The 18,082-nt window shown below is 39.1% G+C and overlaps 1 protein-coding gene across 1 annotated transcript; it reads left to right on the top strand.

Moving 5' to 3' along the window:
* Positions 1-4,598: 4,598 nt before the first annotated feature.
* Positions 4,599-17,868, top strand: LOC106880416 (coiled-coil domain-containing protein 97). The gene is made up of 5 exons (XM_014930333.3): positions 4,599-4,736; positions 11,668-12,433; positions 16,520-16,565; positions 17,201-17,315; positions 17,608-17,868. Exons 2-5 carry the CDS (start codon positions 11,669-11,671, stop codon positions 17,720-17,722), a joined length of 1,041 nt encoding a protein of 346 aa, XP_014785819.2. The 5' UTR covers positions 4,599-4,736; position 11,668; the 3' UTR covers positions 17,723-17,868.
* The last annotated feature ends 214 nt before the right edge of the window (positions 17,869-18,082 follow it).

The raw sequence follows: 18,082 nt of genomic DNA, 5'->3' as shown, positions 1-18,082 counted from the left end.
TCACCTTTCTTTTTCTTTTCGTGGATGTACCTGCCTCCACGACTTTCTCCGTCTCCCCTTCCAATGGGTGGTGGTGGCAGCGGGCACTTTATCCTGCTCCGGGGTCTTATTACGGCCCTGGGGGGCAGTTTTTCTTGATGTGGCCAGCTTCCAAGCACTCATGGCACCTTGGTTGCCGGCCCTCAATATTAACGGGGTACTTTGCCCCAGCCAATTTTAGAAAATCTGGAAAGCACATGTCTCCTACAGCCACTGGGGACCACAAGGTCAATGTCGCCTTGGCGCCCTGCCAGTTGACTGCAGGTGACATGTGCACATTAAGGAACCTGGGTCCACTGTCCCCCAAGCCCTGCCGAATGGTATCAGCGATCCACTCGGCCTTGTAACTTGGGGGTAGTCCATGCACCCAGGCTCTAATTATTCTTCTTCCGCAGTAAGAGGTGGGGGAACAAAATTTCCTACCCCTGCAGTGTCTGACTTGCCGCGTTAGCGGCTTCTTCGGGGGAGTCAAACAACAACCACACCGTCGCAAATTTGACCCCCTTTGATATATAATATTTCTTTGTTGGCAAACAACTTGCCAACTCTTTTTCAATTGTCTCTTTATTGAAGAGGGTGATGGTATTTCGTGACCTACAATAGGTCCGCATGACCACCGTCCTCCTCTCCATCTCTTTCATCCACTGCTTGGGTGGGCACAGTTCCCACTCCAAGACAGCGTTCTTTTTTCCCATGTTCTTTTTTTCCATGTCCGAAAAAGTTCAATAAAGTTCAATAACACAAGAGAATACAACCGTCCAAAAAAAAGTAAGTTAGGAAGAAAAAAAACAGAATACAAGAGAAAAAGTAACTTCCAAAAAGAAAGAAAGAAGAACCAAAATTAGAAGAAAAAAAAGAAACAAATAAACAAATAACACAGTTCAGACAGGGAGTCCTCTTCACCGGGTAATCCAGGTAAATCCACAAGGCAAATCCTCGAAATTCAACAACTGTTCCAAAAATTTTCAGTCAGTCGCTGCGATGGCACGCCCACCAACACCGACAAACGAGAAACACAATTTTTTGCTCTCTAAGCGAGTGACAATTTAAGTTGCCGAAAGCAAGCGAAACTGCCCCAGAGCTGGGCGAAATTTACTGCAAAAAAACAAACAGCAACAAACCCCCTCCCAGCTCAAAAAACAATTCCACCTACCTCGGTCGACATCACAAATTTTCAACTCCGGACGGCACTCACACACGTCCACAATGTTCAATAGCAAGAAAGACTAACTCTCCAATACCAAAAGCAAGCTTCTTGCCACACAGCCACACCTGAAGGATTTTGCTAAAATTTGCTAAATCGCTTAAGATCTTGATAACAGAAGCTCAGAAACCGACACATTTCTGGATTTGGGTGAAAGGACAATTCCTTTCGTCTTCGCAAGACATCGTAGACCGGTGAGATTAATGTCAGTAAATGTTCCTCTTGAACCGTTACAAGTCAACAGAAAAGACATGAGTAGGAAGATAATTCCAGAGAGCTGATGTTATGGAAAGGAAGGGCTGGATGTAGAGATTAATGTGGGGCCTTGGAAGCTGTATGCAACAATAATGAAAGGAGGAAGAGAGATTAGTTGGACGGGAGTGTTTTGGTAAAGGTAACAGAAGCCCAGCTAACTTTTACAGGCAAAGATGGTTATAGGAAAGATTAAAAAAAGGGGAAGGAGGGAAGGAGAGACGACATGAGTGTAGGTCATGGGCTGGAGTGTATCTGGGAGTGATTTTATGCCAATCAGTCGAGCAATGGAGTAACTAGAGCAGTCATGGGCAAATTGCAGTCCTCGGGACTTTCTAGGTGACACACTTTAATTCAGGAGGAAAATAACGTTTAAAATTGTTTTAGTTGTGCGGTCCGCCTGATGATAAACTAAGTCTCATTCAGTCCACTTTCCGAAAAAGTTGCCCATGCTTCAACTTGAGTGTATGCTGCCGTGAGCAACTCTTGAGCTTTCGTCTCATCCTCGGGCGCCCACAGTCTACACAAATTTATGCAGCGGACACAAAATGCTTCCCCATAAAACGGGTTATTTCTGGTCCTAAAGAGAAAGGTCCGCCGTTGGGATGCGGTCCAAGCCACATGGTTCTGAGTTCAATTCTCCACCATCCCCTGCCGGAGCCTCGTGGAACTTTAGGTGTTTTCGCTCAATAAACACTCAGAACGCCCGGTCTAGGAATCGAAACCGCGATCCTACGACCACGAGTCCGCTGCCCTAACCACTGGGCCATTGCGCCTCCACTCTCGTTTCATATGTTCTGAGTAATATAAACTTTCCTTTCATAAGTCCCAAGTTACTCTAAAGGTTGAACAAATATTGGAAATGTGTATGGTATATAATGCATGGATGCCAGCGAAATATGAGGTGATATCAAAAGGTTCCCGGATGAGTTATGGTTTATAAAAAATAACTTATCTAACATCATCTCCTTCGAAATAGTCACCTTGCGCAGCAATACACCGCTCCTAGCATTCCTGCCACTTTTGGAATCCGTCCTATAAGACATTTTCCATAAGTGAGTCGAAGACCTTCTTCGATCTGTTGTGGATTTCGACAACGGTGTTAAAACCGCCACCATTGAGCTACATTTTTATCTTGGGGACGAGATGGAAGTCCGCAAGGACGAAATCTGGCGAATTGGGCGGATGCGGGTGTGATACTATATTGTCTTTGGCGAGAAACTCACGAATGAGAAGAACTCGGTGAATAATCCAATTCTTTGCGCTCCACGGATCCGGCCGCTTTCGCCGAATGTTTTGCCTCAAATGCTTCAAAACAGTCTGACCTTTAGGAATGAATTCTCGATGCACAATACCACATTTCCGGAGGTGACGCACGTGGCTGGCTTTCCAGGCCGCTTATCGTCTTCCAGTGATGTTTTTTTCCGTTTTTAAAGCGTCCGTGCCACTCAAAACATTGCGTACGATCCATTGTCTCGTTGCCGTAAGCTTGCCGAAGCATGATCAATGTCTCAGTAGCAGATTTCTCAAGTTTAACGCAAAATTTCACGTTGGCTCTTTGGTCCTGTCCATGACAAAATTGCAGACGACAGCATACACGTGATCACAAAAGCACACATTTCACGACTTACGAAGTAAACACAGCGATGTCACTCGGGAAACTGCTTCATAAAGGTCACGCTTTTTGGGATGAAGACCTAGTTTCAGAAATCTGCAATCGTTCATGACATTTTGCTATATTAGAACATTTTAACCGTGCTACTCGTTTGAGAAATTCTTTCAATTAAAGACCTTCAATTTATTTGTTTTTCAACTACTGAATAATGTAGAGTATGCATGTTGTTTGTTCCCTATTCTAAATCAATAAAATTGAACATTGAACGTTTTCTTATAATAACGTTTTTTTTTTGCAGCTAGAAGGCGTACCTTTTATTTTCCTATCATTCTGGCTCTTATCTAAATTGAAGCTAACACTCCAAAATATATGGTGTTTTTACGTTCGGCAAAATAATTGACAATCAAATACAATAATTGATTGGCCTGTATCCCAATTAAGATTAATTGATTGCTAGGAAAATAATTGATTGGAAACATTCCAATCAATTATTTACAGCCCCTGTTTGTACCCACATCAGCGCATTACAACCGGTGATGTGTTTATGTCCCCTTAACTTAACGCTTCGGCAAGAGACCGATAAAATAAGTTCTAGGCTTACAAAGAATAAGACTTGGAGTTGAATTATTCGACAAAAGCACTTCAAGGTAGTGCTCCAGCATGGTTGTAATCAAATGGCTGAAACAAATGAAAGAATAAGTGTGTTTGTGTGTGTGTGTGTGTGTCCCAGCACTTATTATCATTAGCAACTTGTGTTGGTGTGTTTACGTCCCCGTGACATAGCGATTGGGCAAAAGACACAGATAGAATAAGTACCACGCTATAAAAAAATATAAGAAATAGGTAATGGGTTTGCTTAGTTCGACTGTATCTGTGTGGTAAGTAGCTTGATTACCAGCCACATGGTTCCGGGTTCATTCCCACTGCGTGGCACCTTGGGCAAGTCTCTTCTACTATAGCCTCGGGCCGACCAAAGCCTTGTGAATGGATTTAGTAGACGGAAACTGAAAGAAGCCCGTCGTATATATATATATATATATATATATATATATATATATATATATATATATGTGTGTGTGTGTGTGTGTGTGTGTGTGTGCGTGTGTGTATATGTTTGTGTGTCTGTGTTTGTCCCCCCAACATCGCTTGACAACCGATGCTGGTGTGTTTACGTCCCCGTAACTTAGCGGTTCGGCAAAACAGACCGATAGAATAAGTACTAGACTTCCAAAAAATAAGTCCTGGGGTCGATCTGCTCGACTAAAGGCGGTGCTCCTGCATGGCCGCAGTCAAATGACTGAAACAAGTAAAAGATAAAAGATAAAGGATACACATCAATCAATCTTCACAACACAGAATTTATTCCATTATTTGAATTGCATATAGTCTCGATTAATGCGAACGTTTTAACTGTCTGATAAACCCCTCAGGGAAACTCACACACACATTCATATATACGTACACTTGTACGAACACACAAATGCACAAAATAAAACGAAATAACAGGTTAAGATGTTTCTATTATGAGGGGAGATAACCCAAAGTTACTTCGAGTTACATCCCTTTTACAAAATGGCGTTGTCCTCACGGTGTTGATTTTTCCGAATATAAACATTACATTACGAGGTAAAAATTAATTATTTGTTTATTTACTTGAATACGTTTTGGATTTAACTAGTAACACTTCTAAATAGTTACGTACCTTATATGCTTTAAGGGTTCATCTCTATGTGTCTATACTATATAATACAACTGGGAACTCTACGAAGCACCTCTTCGTAATCGTTCGAATTACTAGAAATAACAGCCAAATTTCTTTCAATGTACACCTTACCGTCATATTTTCTGAAGAAAAATACAGTATTATATTGAATAATGCATGTCTGGGCTATATTAAATATGAACAGACGACGTTGTCATGGTTAGAATGCCTTTGAGCGTGCCATTTAATCTGTTCGTCATCGATGACCTGAGGTTAAGCCACGACAATAACACGAGATTTTCCAGGGGTGTTGTGTACAGACGTTGCAGACATCCTACTTTTCATTGAAGAGAATCGTTATTATTATTATGTAATCTGTATATATATATGTCGGGAACTACTAACTGGTAAAAGCTATCGTTAATTAGCGTGTTAATTATCAAATTAATGACTTCCTGAAAAAAAAACGTAGTTACTGTTTTTATACTTCAAATTTTTCCTAATACCATAAACATGCGCATATACATACATACGTAGACACACGCACACACTTGCAAGTATTCAGGCCGGGTCTCCGATTTGGAGATACCCTCCTCTTCCCTGCCAGTTTCGGAGGTCCTGTGAAAGATAATGGATACTGCTTTTCCCTCTGTGTGTGTGAAGGCGCGTAGCCTAGCAGTGAGGGTGATGCACTTACGATCGTGAGATCGTGGTTTGCGATTCCCAGAAAAGCAGTGCATTGTGTTTTTGAGTAAAACACTATTTCACGTCAGCTGTTAACACATAAAGCGCGACGAGCCACAATCGTGGCCGTCAGGCACAGGTCGACAGCCCACGATCGGGGCCCAAATAGATGCATTTAATTTATGGGCGTTTGTTGGGGTCTAATGTCATTCAAACGTTCTGAAACCCCCCACCCCTCCACCAGAATGCAAGAGGACTAATAGTTCAACTAATAACTTTTCAGATGGTGTAAAACTTGCCATCATTATGTACTAAGAAGATATTTTAACTATTTTTTTACTTTTTATGTGTGCATGGTAGACTCATTTTCATAAAATTGTGCTCAAATCCAGGCGCTTTATGGGTTAATTGGTTACAAGCCTTGCGACGGACTGGCGTTCTGTTCTTGGAGAATGTTGGCCTGACCATCTCGCCAACAGGGTAATATCATTTGATAGCTACAACAATGCGAGGGAGCGTGTTGTGATCAGCTGTGTATAACATTCAACAGTCTAGTCGAAAGTGATATATATATATATATATATGTATATATATATATATATATATATATATATATATATATATATATATGTATATAAGAAATCGAAATCAAATTCAATGACAGCACCGCATGACTGGCATCCATGCTAATGGAGTGCTAAGAGCACCATCCGAGCATGATCGTTGCCAGGGCCGCTGACTGGCCCCTGTGCCAGTGGCATGTAAGAAGCACCATTTGAGTATGATTGTTACCAGCGTCGCCTTACTGGCACTTGTGCCACCTGTACATGGAAAACGACATTCAAGTGAGAGTATTGCCAGTGCCGCTGGACTGGCTCCTGTGCAGGTGACATGTAAAAACACCATTTGAGCATGGCTGTTGCCAGTTCCGCCTGACTGGCCCTCATGCCACTACACTCTTGGAGTGGTTGGCGTTAGGAAGGGCATCCAGCTGTAGAAACTCTGCCAGATCAGATTGGAACCTGGTGCAGCTCTCTGGCTTACCATCCCAGTCAAACTATCTAATCCATGCCAGCATGGAAAGTAGATGCTCAATGATGATGATGTTGACGATGATGATGATGATGATGATGATGACGATGATGATATATATATATTTATATTGTGTGTATCTTTGTGTTTGTATTTGTCACTGTTTAACAACCAGTGTTAGTGTGTTTACATCCCTGTAACTTAGCAGTTCAGCAAAGTGTCATTCCATTCAGAAAAGTACAACAATATAAGGATGCTTATTGTGACCAGCAGTGCATGACCTTATCTGGTAGTTAGTTGATATACTGATATACTGTATTTTAACGCGTATAAGGAACCCTTTTTTGTCAAAACTTAGGTATATGTATATAGGCAGGGTGGGTGGTTTGATGGTAAGAAGCTTGCTTCCCAAACATGTGGTTCCAGGTTCACCCCCACTGCATGTGGGCAAGTATCTTCTACTATAACCTTGGGCCAACCAAAGCACTGTGAGTAGATTAAGTAGACAGAAACTGAAAGAAGCTCATCATGTGTGTGTCTCTGTTTGTCTGTCTGTGTGTGTCCTCATATCTGTTCATCTTCCACCACTACCTGACAACCAGTGTAAGTGTGTTTACATCCTTATAACTTAGCTGTTCAGCAAAGGAGACCAATCGAATAAATACCAAGCTTAACAAAAAGTGAGTACTGGGGTCTATTCAATTGACTAAAAATTCCTCAAGGCAGTGCCCCAGCATCAGCACAGTCTAATGCTTGAAAGAAATAAATGATATGTATGTATGTATGTATGTATGTATGTATGTATGTATGTATGTATGTATGTATGTATGTATGTATGTATGTATGTAAAAGACGGGATCCTAATATCTTCAGAGAAATGCCCTAACTCAATATTCAGGATGGAAAAGTAGGTATAAAGTCTATACACTGTGCCCAATATCAGCTATGGGCACGTAAGAGATGTAGTGGAAATTTAAAATAACAGAGAAAATAGGCTTCATATTTGACAGACATACTACGAGCACTTCAGAAATAGATTCTCTTGAATATCTAAATGACTCACTGTAAAAACAGTTGATGGTTTTTGTTACATGATAGATATAATTAGCAGAGGAGAAGGTGCTTGCTCTGAAAATATAGCATCCAGTGTAGAACAGGCTGGAAGAAGTTCAAGGAGTTCCTGCCACTACTGGCAACCAAGATTTATTTATTTTATTTATTTATTTATTATATGATAAGCAGATTGTATGACACTTGTGTTAGAACTGAAATGCTACGTGGTAGTAAAACATGGACCTTGAATTGAGAAAACTGAAAAGAAATTAAGGGAGCCTCCTTCATTGGATATGCAATGTTAGGGTGCATAAATGAGAGTACAAATTTTGCTGAGAGAAAAACTGGGCATAAGAGGAATCGGTATGCAAGAAAGAAGATGTGCTGGTATGGATTTATGATGCCTCTGGATGAAGACTGCTGTATAAAGAAGTACCAATCACTAAATGTGCATGGAGCTTGTAGTAGTGGGGGATGCAAGAAGACATAACATATGATGGAATGGTAAAGACTGATATCAGGTCTTTAAATCTCAAGGAAGAAATGGCAAGGGTCCACGATGACTAGCAATGTGCAGTTCTTGAGAAGACCACTGCCAACTCAGTGAAACTGTGTTCTGAAAATGGTGTGTACATACACATATATATATATATATATATATATCTATATATATATATATATACAAATATATATATATATGTATATATATATATACAAATATATATATATATGTACATATATATATATATAAACAATATATGAGTATATGCATATATATGTACATGTATGTATATACGTTCATCCACATGTACATATAGATACATAACTGGTGTTTTATTACCAAGGACATGACAACCCCTTCAGTGATGGTACCTTGATAAAATGCACCCAGTACATATTGTAAAGTGCCTGGTGCAGGAATCGAAACCACAATCTTATGATCACGAATACAAACACCCTTAAGCACTGGTCTATAAACAGTCGTTGTTGGCACTCCGTCGCTTACGACGTCGAGGGTTCCAGTTGATCCGATCAACGGAACAGCCTGCTTGTGAAATTAACATGCAAGTGGCTGAGCACTCCACAGACACATGTACCCTTAACGTAGTTCTCGGGGATATTCAGCATGACACAGTGTGACAAGGCCGACCCTTTGAATTACTGTTACAACAGAAACAGGAAGTAAGAATGAGAGAAAGTTGTGGTGAAAGAGTACAGCAGGGTTCACCACCATCCCCTGCCGGAGCCTCATGGAGCTTTAGGTGTTGTCGCTCAATAAACACTCACAATGCCCGGTCTGGGAATCGAAACCACGATCCTATGACCGCGAGTCTGCACCCTAACCACTGCGCCTACACTTATCTATAAACAGTAGTCTGTAAGTAAACATAGGTATCTATGTTATTTACCAAAGAAAGTGTTATAGGGATGTGATTATTTTTTTTATTTTTACTTTTTTTTTTAAATTTTATATCCTGAGTCTATATTATCATTTAAAGTAGGAGGCAAAACATTGAGACAAACATGTGTACACAAACTACACTTATTTACTTACACATTCAAAACTATTTCATTTATTAATATTTAATCCACTGGCTAGACGAGACACGTTCAGATTATTGTACTGGGCATCAATATTTCATCAAAGTATTTCAAATATATTAACTATTTACTTAAGATTTCAAAGCAAAACAAAACAAAGTTGTTGTTTTTATTATCTTATATTCGGATTAAGTGCTTTGTACAGATTCAGAATTTTACGTGAACAGCTAAACAATATATTTTATAGATGGGTGTAATATCACTCAACTATAAAATAGAAATAGTTATCTACTTCTCAGAAAAGTTTGTGAAAGTATTTTTAATGCTGGAACGTAATATACTAATATATGATTGAGGGATACTAACAGTTTTCAAGATTTCTCTTTATGACTCTTCTACTAGTTTTTTTTTTGTTTATTTTTTATTTTATTTTTATTTTTGTCTTTCTTTATCTCTCTCTGTGCTCTCTGCGTGTGTCTTTAGCTTCCATTATTGCCTTTCTTTACTTTGTGTTATTGGTTGTTTTCTGTCTCCTCTTTCACACGTCTCTGGTGAGATATAATGCACTTAAGTACTGTCATCATCATCATCATCGTTATCATCATACGTCCATTTTCCAAACTGGCATGAGTTGGACAGCTTGACAGGAGATGGCCAGCTGAAGAGCTGTCCAGGCTCCACATCTGTTTTGGCATGGCTTCTCCTGCTGGATGCCCTTCCTAACACCAACCACTTTACGGAGTGTACTGAGTGCTTTTATGCAGCACCAGCATGGGCACTTTTACCTGGCACCAGCATTTTAACATAGCACAGACACAGGTGCTTTTTATGTGGCACCAGCACCCCACAAGTCCACAAGATTAACCCTTTCGTTACTGTATTTATTTTGAGATGCTCCATGTTTCTTTCAATTACTTTGAATATAACAAATAATTTAGTAAAATAACTTAGTTACCATTAAGCTAGTGTTAAGAACATAAATTGTGACTAAAGTTTGGTGGGAGATTTTAATTCAAAACTTATGAAAGCAAGAGATTTGTACTCAGAGCCAGAGCCGGTTTCAGCCAGGTTGGTATCGAAAGGGTTAAGGTTGCTCAGCTGAAGTGGGATGCTGGGGCCATGCTTGTATGCAAGTACAACCACAATGTTACTTAGCTTGATGTGTCTTCTCAAGCACAGCAAACCACCAGATGGTGGCCCAATGTCTGAAGATCTTCTCTCACCACTTTGTTCCACATCTTCCCTTTCCTCATGATCCCTCCACAATTAAAGATCAGCTCTTCTTGATGCAGCTGTCCTCATCCATATGCATCACATGACTGTACCAGCACAGTCTTCTCTCTTGCATACTACACCTGTTGCCCTATATATTCAGTTTTCCTTTGGATGTACTCTGTATATAGTAAAATTATTATTTTATTTGTCTGTTCAACTTTCATCTCTACAAGTTCTGAGTATGTAAAACGAAATACTAATTTTGTTTGTGTCTGTACATGTGTGTGTGTGTGTGTGTGTGTACGTCATCATCGTCATCGTCATCATTTAACATTCATTTTCCATGCTGGGTTAGGATGGATGGTTGACAGGTGCTGGCAAGGCTTGGAACCATACCAGGCTCTGTTGTCTGTTTTGGCATGGTTTCTACAGCCGGATCCCCTTCCTAATACCAATTGCTTTACAGAGTATAGTGAGTACTTTTTATGTAGCACCAGCACTGGTGCTTTTTACAGGCATACTTACAAACATATACATATATATAATTATATGATACATATATATGCACATATATATATATGATACATATGTATATACATATATACGATATGTACATATACACATATATATGCATATACACATATATATGCATATACACATATATATGCATATACACATACACACTAGCATACATATGTAGGTCCAAGCATGGCTGTGTGGTTAAGAAGCTTACTTATCAGCCATTAAGGTTGACAGCAGGGACAGGCTGGATATAGCCAGTTTGAACATAGTTTCCACAACATAGAGGAGCTCCCAAGCACAGCCAGTCTTAAATTCCTCCGTTATGGCGTGGAGGACTATGATAAACAAGAGGGAGCTGAAAGCTAATCCTTGGTGAACTCCTACCAGTACGCTAAATTCTTTGCTATACTCATTACCAACTTTCAACATTTTGTGATATTCAAAATGCTGATTTCATAGTTAAAAATTCGGCTATTGTACTAAATTCTCCCTAGTTTTTGATTATTTTCAGAATGAATTGTAACACACAGGCTGTGTATTTCATTAGTGATATGGCTGTGAAAGGTTTAGAGTTAACACAACAGAAGCAGTAGAGTACCTTGTGGTCTTTCATTCTGCCTTATATCATTGATGTTTGAAATCCAAATTCAAACCCTGCCAAAGTCATTAAAATAAGTACCAGTAACACGCTGGTATCAACTAAATCGACTATACTTCCTCCCCTTGTCCCACAGATTTGTGGCTTTATACCAACGTAACAATCTAATATTATTTTATTTATCTGAAGTACATTTTGTAATATTCCAGAATGGAAGTTGAAGAAACCATTTCTGAAGAACCTGATATACAGAGACTTCAATTAGGTGGTGAAGAGAATGATGACCGCCAAGATATTTCTAAATCAGATATGCTTCTTGATGACGAATCATCAGAAAGATTAAATTCTGTTGTTGGAGATAATTTGACTGATATTCCACTAGAGGGTAATAGTGATGATAAAGGTTCACAGTTCATTCAGCCACCCACTTCAAATAGAGATCTCAAGCCACATGTTGAAGACATGCTTCAGAGACTAGCGCATTCATCTGCGCACTTTAAACACCAACAGAGAAATGAGCCAGACCTGACCCCAAATCAGAAATACGAAATTGCTCGTGAAATATTTGAAAATAAACCCCATCTGTTCTTGGCTCGTTTCAAACAGCATCTTGCCATGAAAGATATACCCTGTTTCCAGGAATATGCCGGAGACTATGAAATAGACTTTCATCTCAGTGAGATACAAAAGTGGGATAGTAAAAATTACAAACGAAAAAAAGTCAAGAACCGACGATACAAAGCGCTGATGGAAATGATGTCTATAGGCGATGAATACTTCACTGAAGATGCCATGAAATCTCGTGATCCTTTGTTATATGAAGAACTCATTGGGCAACATCTAACTGAAGAAGAAAGAGTTGAAAAGGCTAATAGTATTATGGCCAAGAATGAAAATTCTCTTTCTCAGTTTCTTCTAAGACACATACAACAGCAGCAGGAGAATGCCTTCTACTACTCATTGAAACACAAAGAGGTAAGTCAATTAAGATATAGTCTTTTATCCTATATTTCTTTACGTGTTTCAATCAGTGGGCTGTGGCCATGTTAGGGCACCATCTTGAAGAGTTTAATTTAACAACTCAACCCCATTACTTATTTTATTTTTTTAAGTCTGGGACTTATTTTTATGATGTCTTTTGCTGGACTGCTAGGTTACAGGGATGTAAACAAACTAACACCAGTTGTTAAGCAGTGGCAAAGGACAAAAACACACACACACACACACACACACATATATATATATGACAGTGAAGGCACATGGCTCAGTGGTTAGAGCGTTGAGCTTATGATCGTGAGGTTGTGAGTTCAAATCCCAGACTGGGCTGCATGTTGTGTTCTTGAGCAAGATACTTTATTTCACATTGCTCCAGTTCACTCAACTGTAGAAATGAGTTGCGATGTCACAGGTGCCAAGCTGTATCAGCCCCTTTATCTTTCCCTTGGATAACACTAGAGGTGTGGAGAGGGTAGGCTGGTATGCATGGACAACTGCTGGTCTTCCATAAACAACCTTACCCGGACTTGTGCCTGGGAGGGTAGCTTTCTAGGTGCAATCCCATGGTCAGTCATGACCGAAGGGGGTCTCAGCATATATGACAGATTTCTTTCAGATTCCAACTACCAAGTCCACTCATAAGGCTTTGGTCAGCCCAGGGCTGTAGTAGAAAACACTTGTCCAAAGTGTCATGCAGTGGACTAAACCTGAAACCATGTGGATGGGAAGCAAACTTCTTACCACACAGCCACACCTATGGCTGTTTTTGTAGTTAAGAACCTTAATTCTTTCTTCACCAACACAAGGACTAAAATAGGTGACTCATCAGAACATCAAAAGAAATGCCTTTGGTTTCTGGCATTCTGAGTTCTAACCCTCCTGGGTCAGTGTTTACCTTTCATCTTTTTGGGGTCAATAAATAATATACCAGTGTAGGATGGTTGACCGATCTAATTGTGAGTGTCAGATGAAACGCTTTGCAATATTTGTTCTGGTTCTTTACATTCTGTGTTCAAATCCTACCATGATCTACTTAGGTTAAAGGTTTAATCTATCACCCAGTTTAATAGCCTATAGTGTACCTGGAACCTATAGTGATTTTAGAAAATTCTGCAGTGTTGCAAGCATTTGGGTTTAGCTCTCTGCTCTGAGTATAACTCCCTCCTTCTCACCAGTCTCAGCAGCCCTGCAAAGGCTCATGGACATTATTCCCTTCCAGACTAAAAGATAAAAAAACAAGAAGCAAAACAAAAGAAAGATATTAACACATTAGGCCACAAGCATAGTACATCATCTCAAACTACCTTTATTATTGAATGTGCCTATTATTTTTTTAAATGGTATAGTGTTAAGTTGAGGTCTAGTTGCTTGCTGTTTCTAGCATTAAGAAAGTTGGCTAAACTTTCCCTCTGGATAGGATTATCTGTCCTAAATAGATTGGTGCTTAATTATTATTAATTCAGTAGATTTATATTCAAAAACATTCCAACTGGGACCATCCTGTCATTTATTTTCAATCATAGTACATCATCTTAAACTACCTTTTACAACTGAATGTGCCCATCATTTTTAAAATGGTTTAGTGTTAAGTTGAGGTCTAGTTACCTGCTGTTTCTAGCATTTCTACCAATGAAACCCCCACACACACACACACACTCATTGTTTCTTGCTATGTATTTATTATTGCTTAATTATCTGAACATAATCTGAATTCATTGTTTTAGCTGGGAGCACAATGATATTGTACAACAGGATACTATTTCTCTACATCAAATATTTGCTTATACTTACTGTTACCTGATTAGAATTTCTCCAATAATCTGTTCAACATGGGAAAAACTTTTCTGATTACATTGAACCTTTAATCTATCAAAAGGACATTCATCTAATTTGTTCTGTTCTTCTCATCTTACACAATCCTTTCTGTTATCTTGCTGCAAATATCTTCATTAAACTAATGCAAATCTCATCAACCAAATCCATGTATAACTAACTAGAAATGCAAATGATCTGTGTCTTTTATCTTAACCATGACTGCAATGACTTCTGGGGTGGGGGGTTATTTTTGAACTAACAACCCATACACTAATCTTCCCCAAACATTTCCAGTTTCCCCATTATTTTTCTCTTTTTGTGTTAGTCCAATTTAGTTTCTTCCCTGATTCCATACTTAACACTTTGTGCAATCTTTTCACCACCAAAAGACATAAAAAGGCAATTCTTTGGAACTTTCTCATTGCCTAATTATTTTTTGACCTCTATTAACATCAACCAGTGAAAGTTCAAGCTTCTTTAAGCTACATGGATCTAAGAGAAGCAGAAGCCATTGTAATAGTGGTGAAGAAACAGCAAATATTCTTAGAAAATATCAGGAATGAACTGATTGCATGTTAGGATACTTTGTTATATTGATCCCAGAAGGATGATAGGCAAATTCGATTGTGGAAGAATTTAAGCTCAGAATGTAAAGACTTATAACACCATGAGGTATATTGTCCAATGTTATTAATTTTGCCAATTCACCAACTTATATGATCTGGTATCTAAGGTAGTGAACTGGCAAAACCATAAACATGCCAGGCAAAATGTTTAGTGGCATTTTATCTATCTTTATATCCTGAGTTCAAATTCCACCAAGGTCGACTTTGCCTTTCATCCTTTCAGGGTCAATAAAATAAGCACCAGTTGAGCTCTGGGGTCAATCTAATTGACTTATCCTTCCTCAAAATTGCTGGCATTGTGCCAAAACTTGAGAGCAATATTATGTAGTATCTATGTACCTATTCTCAAAAGCTAGGTGAACTCCTTAAGATATCTGATGCCTATTCCCCTAAAGATTAATGACTAAGGAAATTCACTGCTTTAACTGATCCAGTACTTATTCCTAAAAGATAGATTAATAGGACAGCTCATTACTTAAGTTGGCCTGGGGACCATAACAGAAGACACTTAATTTGATCCAGTGTCTATTCCTAAAAGGTAGATAAATAAGTCAAATTCACTGCTTGAGCTGATCTGGTGCCTGTTCCTAAATGTTTAATGAATAAAGCAATTCATTGCTTCAGGTGATCTGGTTTCTATTTCCAAAAGCCAAACGAACTAAAGTAATAACTAAAGAAAATGTTCTGTCCAAGAATAGAACGATTTGTCTCTAGTGGTTTGGAAACTATGTGTTGGTAGTCCAATATGTTCCTCACTTTGCCGTCCCACCCATAACCTCAAGTGACTGTCATTGATATCAGTGGACCAAGGGTCTATAAGCTATATGCCACCAGCACCAATCTCTCTAGCTGAACTTCATCATCATCATTTAACATCTATTTTCAATGCTGGTATGAGTTGGATGATTTAACAGGAGCTGTCCAGCCAGAGAGCTGTCCGGCTGGAGAGCTGTCCAGGATCCAGTTGTCTGTTTCAGCTTGGTTTCTATGGCTGGATGCCCTTCCTAATATCAGCCACTTTACAGAATGTGCTGGGTACTGCTTATGTGCCACCAGCATGAGTGCATTTTACACAGCACCAGCACAAGTGCATTGCATGTGGCACCAGCATGAGTGCATTTTTACATGGCACCAGCACCTGCAAGACATAGGCTGGGAGAAGGAGTGAGGACATGGCCTTAAAGGACACACCTGTATGTAAGGTTGACTGTGACTTTACTTAGCTTGTCTCAGTCAGGAGCCTCAGATCCCTGCCATCTCTTCAGTGAGGTCCACCATCTGAAGACCCCTTCACCCGACTTCATCCCATAATTAGAGACTGGCATTTCTTTAAGCGTTAAAACATAATTAATTGTATATAGTGAAGGCACAAAGATCAGTGGTTAGAGCATTGGGCTTACAATCATGTGGTTATGAGTTCAATTCCCAGACTAGTCTGTGTGTTGTGTTCTTGAGCAAGACACTTTATTTCACGTTGCTCCTGTTCACTCAGCTGTAGAAATGAGTCGCGTGATCACTGGTGCCAAGCTGTATTGGCCTCTGCCTTTCCTTAATATATATATATTACTGACATGATATGATTTTCTTTTGTGTTTTTTTTTTTTTTTTTTTTCTTCTTATTCAGGAAGAATGTTTTGAAGAATTTGACTCAGACTCAGATGAAGAAATTGGTAATTCCACTTTTACTAATTATCATTGTTGATATTCTTGTTAATATTGTTAGTTATGGATTGGCACAAATGCCGGGGTCGATTTGTTTGACTAAAGGCGGTGCTCCATCATGGCCGCAATCAAATGACTGAAATGTGTAAAAGAATGAAAGAATATATATATATATCGTTGCCAGTGCCACCGAACTGGCTCCTGTGCAGGTGGCATGTAAAATACACCATTTCGAGCGTGGCCGTTGCCAGTACCGCCTGACTGGCCCTCGTGCCGGTGGCACGTAAAAGCACCCACTACACTCTCAGAGTGGTTGGCGTTAGGAAGGGCATCCAGCTGTAGAAACTCTGCCAAATCAGATTGGAGCCTGGTGTAGCCATCTGGTTTAACCAGTCCTCAGTCAAGTCGCCCAACCCATGCTAGCATGGAAAGCAGACATTAAACGAGGAATGTGATGATTATGTGTGTGTATATATATATATATATATATATAATGTGTGTGTGTGTCTCAGGCTAAACAAAGCCTTGTGAGTAAATTTTCATTGTTGTGTGTGTGAATAGAAATTTCCTTTACTTATATTTATTTGTCTATATTTGTATTTTTCTTGAGAGTTTTTTTTTTTTTCTGCTGTATTTGTCACAGAAATACCTGCCAAAAGGAAACTGTCCAAAACTGAAAAGAAAGTATTACGGGCTGAATTCCTTCACATAATGCAAGAAAGATTCTTAGATGGGAAGGATCTTGGCTATGATTACAGGTATGTTCTGTAATGTGTTTGCCATGTTGTTGTATAGCGCTCCATCAACTTAAAGCAAATTCATGGTCTACAGTTAAACTCATTAAAAAGACACTTTGATTGACATTCTAAGAACAGGCGTGGCAGCATGGTAAGAAGTTTGCTTCCCATCCACATGGTTTTGGGTTCAGTCCCACTGAGTATCACCTTGGATTTGTCTCTTCTGCTATAGCCTTTGCCCAACTGAGAGATAGAGTAAGAAATACAGTGACAAAAGGGTTAATATTGTTTTTTTTTTCTTTTGGTTTTTCAGTACAATTGATGACAACGCTGTGTACGACGACCTGGATACAGAAGACAAAGATGAAGAAGAGAAGTACTTTGATAACGAGGAGCCACAGATGCTGGATGACACCAACTGTACATAGATAAAAGCAACTTTCAATGCACCCCTTGACTACATCTGGGTTTAGTCAGTCCTAACAGATTTGAGTGAAGAGGAAGAAAGAGAGAGAAAGTGCAGCAGATGTTATAGTCATTGAAGGTTTGGCATAGAAAGAGAAAAGTTGATAACGAGAAGTTTTATACGGAATTGATGTTATAAAGAAATAAGTATTTATATATGTATATATATACATAATGCCTCTCCCAAGGTTTAATAGTATATATATATATATATATATATATATATATATATATATACACACACTGTGCATATTTTTCACACACATACAATGTATTTGTATATATATATATATATATATATAAGCAAATATTTGCTGATCCCT

This window comes from Octopus bimaculoides, chromosome 3, assembly GCF_046866305.1.
Source record: "Octopus bimaculoides isolate indiv1 chromosome 3, ASM4686630v1, whole genome shotgun sequence".
NCBI lineage: Eukaryota > Metazoa > Mollusca > Cephalopoda > Octopoda > Octopodidae > Octopus > Octopus bimaculoides.
Note: the sequence above shows the minus strand (reverse complement) of the source record. Positions and strands in the feature narration are given on the sequence as shown.